This window comes from Physeter macrocephalus, chromosome 18 (assembly GCF_002837175.3).
Source record: "Physeter macrocephalus isolate SW-GA chromosome 18, ASM283717v5, whole genome shotgun sequence".
NCBI lineage: Eukaryota > Metazoa > Chordata > Mammalia > Artiodactyla > Physeteridae > Physeter > Physeter macrocephalus.
In genome coordinates this window covers 65,567,526-65,579,788 of record NC_041231.1, presented here as the reverse complement: position 1 = coordinate 65,579,788, position 12,263 = coordinate 65,567,526, and the positions used below count along the sequence as shown (strand labels likewise).

The 12,263-nt window shown below is 38.0% G+C and overlaps 1 protein-coding gene across 5 annotated transcripts in view; it reads right to left on the bottom strand.

The window, feature by feature from the left end:
- DST (dystonin) overlaps positions 1-12,263 on the bottom strand; it is a 512,931-nt gene that overhangs the window by 41,925 nt on the left and 458,743 nt on the right. For all 5 annotated transcript variants that reach the window (XM_055079784.1, XM_055079785.1, XM_024121802.2 and 2 more), the window contains 7 exons: positions 10,839-11,070; positions 9,791-10,017; positions 8,012-8,134; positions 7,779-7,880; positions 5,633-5,734; positions 3,167-3,340; positions 2,690-2,845 (listed from right to left, as the gene is read on the bottom strand). In XM_055079784.1, the coding sequence (XP_054935759.1) occupies positions 2,690-2,845; positions 3,167-3,340; positions 5,633-5,734; positions 7,779-7,880; positions 8,012-8,134; positions 9,791-10,017; positions 10,839-11,070 (1,116 nt within the window). The remainder of the gene's footprint in view (positions 1-2,689; positions 2,846-3,166; positions 3,341-5,632; positions 5,735-7,778; positions 7,881-8,011; positions 8,135-9,790; positions 10,018-10,838; positions 11,071-12,263) is intronic.

The window sequence follows — 12,263 nt, the reverse complement described above, 5'->3', positions numbered from 1 at the left end:
GAGATATGGGGATATATGTATAACTGATTCACTTTGTTATAAAGCAGAAACTAACACACCATTGTAAAGCAATTATACTCCAATAAAGATGTAAAAAAAAAAAAAAAAGGAAACAAGTGATCACAGAATACCCTTTTATCGTCTCTGGTTTTAAGGGTGCTAGAATTAACTGCTAAGGTGACAGGAACGAATCCCAGGAGGCCCTAACATTAAAGGGAAAGAGATTTCACCATTTACTGGGGAATACGTGAGTCCAGCATTCCACTATTTAGCTGTTCTCTTACTAGAAAATACGATATGAAATGCCTGTGACAGATCCCAGTAAATTATGCCTTATTCTATTATCCGGTGGGAATATAAGAATAGATTAATAACACTTAAATGCACTAACATGGGGCAAGAGTGGTACGTGCAAAAAAACAACGGCAGGCTAACAAAATCAATTTCTTATACTGAAAAGAACTACCTCAAAGAACAAATACAGCTTAGTAATAGTTTCCTTTCAAGAAGACTGCTATGCTTTTGGAAACCAGAAGAAACCTTCCTCTATTGTTGGTAAAAGTCTGTGATAACCCTTCCCCCTACACTCAGACTCGGGTTGGCAACAGGAGAGAAGAGGAGTGTCATCTGTCGTCCTGGGAGGGACAACCCACATCTAGGAAACCCAGACCAGAAGGATTTCAGCCAAGGGCACGAACCGTCCATGATCAATGTTCCTCTGACTCCATCCACTTGTGTTCTGGGGCATCTGGTGAGGGAGGTTTTTCAAAAGCTATAAAATCAACTGAGTAAGGAGTGATCTTTATAAGAAGCAGGTACTTGGATATGTTAACGTAGGAACCACTTTCAAAAGGTAAGAGTTAAATACTTTCACAGTCAAAACATAAAAGATAATTCTATAAAATTCGTTCTTATAAATGGTCGGAGCCCTACTACATAAGCCACGGCCTAGGAGCCAGAGAAGAAGGAGGGACGGGGATGGGAATCTCCCCTCCCTTCCTCCAGCAATTGTGCTGGCAATTCTGAGTCCTTGAACTTTGACCTTCAGAAATGGAAGCAGAGCGGGGAGTGAAGGATTGGGAGTTTGGGGACAGCAGATGCCAACTAGTATATATGGAGGGTGGATAAACAACAAGGTCCTGCTGTATACCACAGGGAAGTATATTCAATACCCTGTGATAAAATATAATGGAAAATAATCTATATGTATAACTGAATCACTTTGCTGTACAGCAGAAATTAACACAACACTGTAAATCAACTATACTTCAATAAATTTTTTAAAAAAGAAAGAAATGGAAGGAGAAAAGATCCTTGACTAAAGGAAACCAAAGGTCCCTAACTCATCTCCGCCAAAATGACTGGACCAGGGTGCCGCATGTTCCCACCTCTACCATCTTCTACAAAGTTCCTGTCACTGATGTATGTGACTTTTAGGACAATGGCTGAGTTTATGAAAATGTAAATGCTATAAACTCACACTATGAGAATAAACATTTTGGTTACATGCAGAGTCAGTCTGACTGGTCATTACTGCTCTTAGCAAAGGTATAATATAGATATTAAATGAGGACAAATATTAATGATGCAAAATAAGTCCTAATTGCTTAATCAGATATGGCTGGGCAATGATTATAAACACAGACAGAAAGAGGTAAAAAAAGGAAGAAAAATTTAAATTAGGGAACAATTACTGTGGGGAAACACATGAAGGAAGAAGAACTAAAGCAAGAATAATCAAAAATATCATGATCTTAAAGTGCTATAAACCTCTTATTTTAAAATGCTGTTAATTTGTAAAATAATCAAATGTTTCTATATGATAATCAAGGAAAACTTATTTAAGATTAGGATTAAGGACCTAACTTTAAGTAAGATACCACTATAATGTAAATGTTATAAGTTCTATGAAAGCCTGCTGAATGTCAGGATAAACTCTACTGGGCATAAATTCTATTCATTAAGCCTCGTTGACTTAAGACAGGGAATTTTCTGCTAATAATCATCAACCAAGTGCCACAAAGATGACAACAATATGAAACTATTTTGCATATATCTCAAGATAAAAATTTTCCACTTATAAGCTTTCAATCAAGTACATGACATGTAAAAACTCTTCTAAACATAATAAATAGTTTAAAAAACCACCTCAGAAAGAAAAGGACTAAGACACAAAAAGCCAGTGAAAAGTAAGAGAAAGAAACAGAAGGACAAACCCCAACATGATGAGAGATGTACAGACAGACAGAAATATATGACAAGCCAAAAATCAGCAAGGGAGAGACGCATGGAGGGAAGGGTGACCACAGGAAACACACACAGAGCCTGCAGGACAACTGTGACTTGTCTGGCTGCCCCCAACAGCTTTTAAAACTATGTTACCTTCATCCAAGCACAGGTATAATCAGAAATTTAAACCTCCAGTATTGGTCATGCAGTCCTCCTAAAATTTAGCCAGAAATTCCCCATTCTTGCTATTTTTGACAATAACTGCCTTGACCAATGAGAAAAACATTTTGATTATCACCTTTTAAGAAGTGCATTTTAAGTAGTTCAACCTTATGTTGCCAATGTCAAATAGGAACGTGGGTTAAAATCATAAATGCCTAAAAAAGCAGCAGACCAGAAACATCTGGTGACACTAGAAATGCAGAGAGAAGAAAGAGAGGATGCGGTAACAGCTACGTACATGATGCTTGGCGAGTTCAATTTCAATGGCCTTGGGGTCTCCTCCGACAGGCTTCTGTTCGCTGAGCAAGCCCTCGGTGTGCGTGAGCCACGCCAGCAACTCGTCCAGCGCATGCTGGAACTGCCCCAGTGCTAACAGAGCGCCCTCCAGCTTGTGCTGCAGACAGAGAGGAGAGGAAGACAATAGATCCACGAGTCTGATAGGATGGATGACCCACATTTATAAAACAAGAGTGAACTGTTCAATTGTTTCATGCTTCATAAGTCTTTAAGCAAATCCAATGAAGCCCAATCATCATATCCTCATATATTTTAAGTTTGAAACTTTGTGGTTAAAAAAACAGCATGTGAGAAGCAGGAAAAGTTCCAAGGAAATAAGAGAATTTAGGGGCTTCTGAAGTTTATGTCCAGGATCCCCTAATTTTACTTTTTAATAGTTATTTTACATTATTATACGAACCTGAAATTGGTTATTTACCTGTCTGTTGATGATCCTCTCATCCAGACTGTCCCATATCAATTTCAGCTCCATCAGTGGGTCCTGAACAGTGTGTTTATCACTTTCTTCTGTTACTTTCTTTAGCAGGAGCTCTGCCTGATGGTTCAGTCTCTCCATTTCTATCTGTTGTTGATATGCCTCTGACTTAAATTGCTATTTTTTAAAAAAAGAGGCATACAAGGAAAATTTGTTATATATCAGTAACTTCATTTTTTTATTTCTTTGGAATTTTTGAATTTATTTTATTTATATTTTTATACAGCAGGTTCTCTTCAGTAACTTTAAACAAACAAAAATTCTACAGGTTAGATGTTTGTTCTAATTCACACTTTTTATTGGGGTGGGGTGAAGAGAAATAAAATCTAACACAGGGTTTACTGATGAAAAAGCTGTAGATAAAAAATGATTAAAAGAAATCTTTTCTCACACCTGAGACTAGCACAACATTGTAAATCAACTATACTCCAGTATAAAATAAAAATTAAATTTAAAAAAAGAAATCTTTTCTCTTTATTCAATGTTTTCTGATGGAATGATTTTTTATTTATAATTCTATTTCATGTCTAATTATACATATTCAATAAGTGAGTTCTGAAATTATAGGAAAGAAGAAAACAAAATATATATTGACATATATGAAACCCAGAAAAAAAAATCTCTAAGAAACTCACATTAATATTTCCTGCTCAAAACACACACACATCTTGCCGTCACTGAACACTCTGTGTTTTCTGTAGCTATGCTGTGTTTATTTATTTATTTATATTATTTTTCTTTGTGGCCATGCTATGTGGCTTGCGGGATCTTAGTTCCCTGCCCAGGGATCGAACCCGGGCCCCATCAGTGAAAGTGCTGAGTCCTAACCAATGGACCGCCAGGGAATTCCCTGCCATGCATGCTGTGTTTATTAGTATTTATTTATCCTTTGAACTGACTCAGAATAACATTACTCTCACTTGGTGCTTAATGACATGTAGGTAATAATCCTGGCTTTGCCATCCAATACAGGTTAGCCAGTGGTTACATGTAATAGGAAACTGTCTTTTCATAAAGTATTGATTTTAATGTCTAATAGTAAATAATTAAATAATAAACAATTAATGGCTAACAATTAATGGCAGTTAATAATTATTAATAATAATTAATGGCAGTCTCTTTTTTCAAGCAAATTAAAACGATAATTAAAAATAATAACAAAAGCATAGTGAACACATGCTATAGTCAAGTTGTTCTCAATAAACTTATAAAGAAAATCATTTTATCCCCAATTAAGCTAAGGACACAGAAGTGAGAGCAGTTAGATAACTTTTCTGAGGCCATTTGGCTAGTAAGTGGATGAAGGGAGATGCAACTTCAGACACCTGATTTCAGGGCAAGCACCTCATCCAGTGTGCTGTATGAAAACTGCTGAGATATACGTAAAACCCCAAATAAACCCTCCTCCACACCTGTAATTGTACATAAAGGATATCATGTGTTTACTACATGAGCAGAGTAAAAAAAAAAAAAAATCACAATCTAATGATGGTAACAGTAAAATTCTCAAGAAGAAACAATTTTTTTTCTAAATGAAATAGTCTATATCACACTTAGAGATAAAAATGCTACTCTTTTAAAGCCAGATAATAATTTTATGTAAAAATCTAGCAGAGTTCATTGAAAGGGCTGTGATGTCTCTGTAGATAGAGACTTTAAAATTAGGGAGGAAATAGCTGCTCCCACTTTGATAAATGAGCATCAGCGCAGAGGAATTCAGAGGAAACGGTTCAGCCATTTTCACAGCTGGAGATCAAGAACCACAAAGGAAAAAATTTACAGAGGAAAGCAGATGGGAAACAACAAGCATTTACAAAACAAACATTTTGGGAAACACTATGGTCCCATCCAATCCCATCCACCCACGGGATCCTTCTTTAGCCTGTTGGACTAATTGAATTACTCTGAACACAACGAAGAAAACAGAAATGTTGCTGTATATGTATCAGTGACAATAACACACTACGGAATAATAAAGTTCTAAAAATCCTTACAGTATAGTATACATATGTAATATGTCAAACACACACACACACACACACACACACACACACACACACACGCCCCCATACCTCATCTTACACCCAGTATGAGGATATATGAAAGGCTATAAATCAAATCTTAGGAGTGCTTGACTCTCGGTACATAACATTTTGTTTTGCTAATTTGCATTTTCTGATTTTTCTATAATGAACAGGAATTGATTTAGTAAGAAAAACTACTAGTATTTTGTATCCTTTATTTAACGAGCACTTATACATAACCTATTATGTGCAAGCACTATATTAAACCAGTTCCACAATCAAAATGTAACACTTCAATTATATAAAATAAATTTGCATAAAGCATCCCATGAATCAAGAACTTAAAAATGCAACGTTTGATGAATTTCTCAGCCCCTACCCATACCTTCAGCTCCTCAATCTGCTGCTTGACAGTTTCAAGATCTGTTCCAATTGGAGACAATGAAGCCAATTTGCCACCTGCAATATCTACCCAGTCGAATATTGCCTGAAAAACACATTAGGTCATGTTATTATAACAGTATATTTGAAATTACTACAACACCTCAAGTGCAATGGAAAAGTATAATCATAAATCTATAAAGATATTAAGCAATGAGCCTGTTTTACAGATAAGGTAAAAGTGGCAATATACTGGAAGTTATCCGAAATATGAAAATAGATGAAACCTCCAATTTTGCATCCAAATTTGCAGAAGAAATTCTATCTTGAATAGAATCTTAGAATATTGAGAACTTTCAAGAAAAGTCTATTTGAAAAAAACAGTTTTATAAATTCACCACACAAAATAAAATTCTCTGTACTCTGTCTGCCTAAAAGGCAGATTGTATAAATATATTGAAAGAAAAAGATTCAAACCCATCTGTTCATTCAAATAATCAAGAAGTTTACTGTCTGGCACGTGAAACAATTTGTTTCAAGTAAACTCTTCTGTATTACTGAGATTAGCGTTAAAATCCTGCACGTATAATGATTAAGACCATTATTCTGAACTGTGACAAAACTTCAAAATCTCCTATCTTCTTGTTTGTTTTAGGCAACACAAACAATCTAAAAACGCTCCACTCACATTTTTTTTTTCAGGTTTTCTGAATACACAGAATTATTCAGCCATTTAATGGAGTTGCCAGGCCATACAGTACTGAGAAAAAAACCTTGGGAAACATCTGGTAGTTTAAACTGATCATGATAAACCCTAAGAACTTAAGCAGCAACTTGGGAAATAAAATGCACTTCACTTTACAATCAAACCTTGAAACCTCTGGAGTGTCTGCAGCTTTGGACACTTACCTACAGCTCTTTTAATCCATCACTGCCTTTCATCCCCAAACAGGTGATGCTACTGACCTAGGACCAGCAGGACCTGTGATGGGCCTTGTTTTTCTAGCAATGGTGATGAGACAAGCCTTCGTGTCCAGCTGTGACCCTGACCTCCTGGGACTAATGGCTGCAGTGGTGGCAGAGCCATCTCCAGCCCCGGGAGAGGATACAACCTCTGTGACCCACCAAACGAATGTGAAAATCACGATCTGGCCTCACAGATGGACATAGAGCCTGACTGGTTACTGGCCACTGCTATCCAACCAATAAATTATCACTTTGGTTAAAAAAAAAGGAGGGGGGGTTATAAGGTGTCACTTGTTGTGACTTTTTTATATATTTGCAAAGTTCAAAACACTTCTCTGCTGGCATAAAGCTGGGCTTGTGATATTTATTTTTATAAATATAGAAATGAAGTGGCCTAGTAAAAGGGAAAAGGTGTTCTCATCTGAGCTTTAAAAATAATATTCTCTTGGTGTTATGGAAATACTTAGAGAGGGCTTTTCCATATGGTTGGATGAAGGATTCAACTCCTGCCAGTCTGTTAGGAAATGGAATAAAGTTAAGGAAAGTAGGGAGAGAAATATTCCCGAGTTGGCCTCAACTGACAGGAGAATTTTTAATATTAAAAAAATAAACTTAAAAACTAGTTAATGAACTGAATGAGAACCCTTGAGGGATTTGAAAAACAACCATTAAAAGGAATTATATACATGGGAAAGAAGAAAACACTTTTTGCATGACAGATTATGACCTAATAAAATAGAAATCTATTTTAGTTCACCGGGAACACTGGCTTCAAATCAAATTTCTTTACATCTGACTTGTGCTACGCTTGGTGATATTTTTAGATAGTGTTTACCCCTTTAATCTTATTCCACTCCACTCTAGAGCAGAACTCAGACTCAGCTCCATTTCACTGTCTGATGTTGAGCCATTTATGAAAAATACTGTGACTTTCACTTTAAAAAGTTAAAATATTTCTTTTCAAAGTAAATTTCACTGAATGTGTGTATAAGAATGTGTTTAGGGGTGTATATGAATCTGTACATATCTCCAGTGTCAGAAATCTCTTCAAAAAGGTAAAGCATGAATTGAAGCAGGTGAGTTAACTGCATCACATTTGCAGCTCCGGGGACATACTGATGTGTGAATTTGTAAGCATCACTTATCACCTGATCCCTCCCTCCAGGAGACCCTGCAAGCCTTACCTGCAGTCCATCCTGGTACTGAACAGCAGCCTGCATTGCCTCCTCAAGTCTGTCCACCCGGTCTTTCCAAGCTTTATTTAGAGAATCCCAGGCTGAATTTAACTACAATGTAAATATTAGAACTCTTTCAGTATCATATGCTAAGTTTCCGACTACTTCTATCAAATATGCTTAGTTAGCAAAATCCTTTTAAAAAACCATTCTGATAAGAGTAGAAAATATGCAGGTTGTACCTCGTCTATACTCTTCTTAACAATGGGCTTGTCGGGTTCCCCGCAAGCGGCAATGAGTTCAGAACCCAGGTTAATAACCATATCCAGCTCTTCCTGCAATCCGTCTATCTCCTCCCTTATGACCTAGAATAAGAAATGACAGCCTTACTTTTAAGCCAAACCACAATGAAACTAAAAAGATGCACATAGACATTGATGGTAGTTATTTCTAGGAGGCAGGATTGTAATCAATTTTTATTTTCTTCGTTCTGTTTTCTAAGTTTTGGCACTAAATTTTTTCAACAAGGGAACACAAGAGCCATTTTAAAGAAAAAGCAGTGTCCTTTGAGGAACAAATGTCAAATGCTTATTATAAAGACAGTATTTAGGAAGTAATTCCATGTAACATATACCAGAATAAATCTTTCAAAAAAAATAAGCAATACTGAAAAGCATGGAAAGCCATTTTGTTTTTGTTTTTTAAACCAACTAGTTTGGCAATACACATTTAAAATAGACATAAGGGGCTTCCCTGGTGGCGCAGTGGTTGAGAGTCCACCTGCCCATGCAGGGGATGTGGGTTCGTGCCCCTGTCCTGGAAATCCCACATGCCGCGGAGCGGCTGGGCCCGTGAGCCATGGCCGCTGAGCCTGCGCGTCCGGAGCCTGTGCTCCGCAACGGGAGAGGCCACAACAGTGAAAGGCCCGCGTACCACAAAAAAAAAAAAAAAAAAAGACAAAAAAAAAGACAAAAGTATCATATGAGTTCAGAGACTTCACACAAATTAATGTAATTTGCTTAGTAGATTTAGGATAATCTAACTCTAGATTTTCATTTTTACCCCAGGACATGTAAAGTACCAAACAAACAAACAAAAAAAACTATGACAGAAATGCAGTATTCTACCTTGCTTTCATTTTCTTTAAATACACTTATTCATTCAAGATGCATTTATTTACCAAGGGTGAACCAGCCCCAAACCAGGCATCGGAGATACAGAGAAAATTAGATATGACTATTCCACTCAAGGGGCTCTGAGTCCACTGGGAAAGACAGAGGTACAGTCAACAATAAGTCATGCTCTGTGTTAAGTCCTTTGCGTGATGAGAATGTTATGGGGATGGATTAACTCAGCTGAGTATACAAGAGGGCAGAGGGTGGCAATCCAACTGAACCTTGAAGCTTGAGGGGGATCTGCCAAGGAGAGTGGCAGGAAAGATATTCTAGGCTAAGGAAATACAATGTGCAAAGATTCAGATGCTAGAAAGAGCATGGCAGCTTCAGAGAAAGCCGTAAAAGAAGGAGCTTGGTAAAGGAGCAGTAGAAAAAAAATGGCTTTGGAAACACAGGCCTGGGCTAGGCTGGGATGGAAAAGGCTGATACCATGTTCCAGGTAGTTTGGACTTTAGGCAGTAGGCAGTGGACGCCTTGAGGGCTTTTAACCAGCAGGACAGCAAGAGGAGATCTAGAGGGACAACGGGCAACAAGATTAGAGGCTGGCGGGAAGAGAGACTCCACAGGCAGGGGTACCGCTCAGATTACTTTCTTAGACAAGAAAGAGAGATGACGAGGCCCCAAAGTAAGGCAGAAACAATGGGGATGGAGAGAAACTTTCTAAATAAACATTTTCCATGGGAAACCTGTGGGTGGACTCTGTCCCCTACTACATCTCTGTGCATTCCACTTTCAGAACCAAATATAAATTTTAATAGCGTAATTCCAAATATTTATACCAAAGGAATCCAACATTCATGCTACCGCAACTTATTTTTTAAACTTTACATGAGATTCTCTGCTTACCTCTGCTGCTTCCTGCTGTTGTTTTACTACCGAGGGATCGATCCCAGGATCCTCCAGATCCCTGATGAAGTCTTGAGTATCTTTAGTGGTAACCACCAGTGACATGTGATCACACCAGAACTTCTCTGCTAATTCCATCACATCCAGTAGCTTGGCTTCCCTTTCTTCCACCAGTGTGTGTATGTTCTCCCAAATGAAAACCATTTGGTCTAGCTTATCCTGAACAGCTACAGAGCAGAACAATATCAAAAAGACACACCCTTTAAGCAATAAAGCACAACGTTCTAATTCACACAGGAACAATCATTCAATTTTCCAAGGATCTAAACCTGGACCAAATTTGGGTTGAGCCCAGTCTAGTGGGTATCACTGGGCCCAATGGCCTTTCCAGGCAAATACAGAACTTGAGGGTGTCCTGCTCCTCCTGAACCAAGGTTTCCTGACAAAAGACAACACTCAGAGGCATGTGAACTCAGAGGAGACCTGAGTTCACCAAGGCTGGCCTTAGTATATTCTTTATGCTCTCCAAATCAAGAATAGAGATGTCTACTTAGTCTCAGGAACACAACAAAGTAGGATACATATTTTGGGCTTACTTCTAGTGTCCTCTTACTGTGAATTTCCACTGACCTCTGCACAGGTCCTTCCTTTCGACCCCAGCTCAGACATTTAAGGTGCTTGGCTAGGGTCCTGGTTGCTATTTCTGTGGCTATGGGATAGAGTACCCATGACATAAAGTAGTGTAGTCAGAGGAAAAGATACCCCTAGGTTTGGTCTTATTAGCATTATGCTTTAACCAACTGATTTAAAGGGCCCGGAGAACATATGGTTTTTGTATCATGGCACATGTTTTAATTACTCAACTGATTTCACAAACACAGGAAGACATTAACAAAGGAGTGGTGTGCACAGCCCTTCCACCCCAAACATGTCACATCTGCAATACCTTTTCTAAAATCTGGCGTGTTGATACGCAACTGGACTGTCAAGGAACATTCACAATCGTTTTGAGTAAAGTTCAGTGGTTCCCTCATCCTGAAAGGATTACCTTTGGCAGATATGTCTTTGTCAGTGCCCTGGGACCGAGCGATCATCTCCTCTCCCCTCTGTCTGAGGGTCTCGTACAGAGGCTGCAGCTTCTCCATGTCCACCGCCACGTTCTTATTCTCACTGACCTGCTCCTTGATCTTCTCCACCTCTGCTGAGATGGAAGGCGGCTGCCGTAGACGCTCCACCACGCGCTCCAGGCTCTCCAGGATCTGGTCGATCTTGTCGTGGAACTGGGAGTGAAAGAGAAGGGCCATTTATGGGGGAAAAGACCTGTGACGCCAAGGGTGGGATTTAAAATGATAACATACCTATCTAATGTCACAGTGAAGAATGAAACCTTGGCCTTTCTGTTAACACATCCATCCAAAGAGTTATATCCAGCTGGTGTGTGAAGACATTCCTAAAATCACAACTCATGTGCACCTCTCTGTGTCACACTGCTTATGGGGATGGGACTGCTTCTTGCAAATAACTGAGTAAATTCATTAAGAAACTGTATATGTTAATATATAATTGGATCACTTGACAGCAGCATTTTACTAGTGCTTCACCTTATCATAATTCAAATTAACTTTGAAAATTAGGTTCAATAATCTGGGTGTTTGTCTATCAACACTGATAGTTTTATTCACTTTTACTGATTATTTTGGCATCCTCAAAAAGTTATATTATTAAATGTAAAATTCATGGGCAGTTTTGATGAGATGAAAGCGATTTCTTAAGTTATGAGTTTCCTGAACTAAAAAATGTTAAAAAATTAAAAAAAAACAGAAACCTTCCTGATTTGTAATGGAAGTTTATATTTAATTCCTGGCCAAACACATAGTCAGATCCATGAAAGAATTTTAAATTTCCACTTGCAAAGGCACCACAGACAATGAAGCAAAGTTACGAACACTTGTTCACTTATAGATTCCACACTATCCTCAACATTAAAGGAATCATCGGTCAGGATTACAGAAAATGGACCACTCTCATGCCAGTGTATCTAACGATTAAAACCAAAACCTTCAAAACGGAAAATCTGTAGGTAACTGCAAATCAACTTCTTGAAAAAGGTATTTTCAAAATGAAAAAAAAAAAATCGATTTCCAACTGCATATTTTTTCCTTCTTATTCAGCCTAGCATTCATAGTCTTTCTTCTTATTGCCGTCTTGGGAATGTTTCATTAATGATGATAATAACACTTTCTTTCATCTCTTCCAATGGCAAACACTGCATTCTACTCTGGATGGACACTTATTTAGGTATCTGGACAACGATGACAGTTGTATGCTTCTTAAATCATTGAAAATTGTGTTTTATTTATATATAAGCAGGCAGAGAAATATAAGGATTGGACACCGGCAAATATCACCTCAGAGACCAAAACGTCAATACTCAGAGTTAATGCAGTGAAACGATTTTAGCTGGAATTGAATC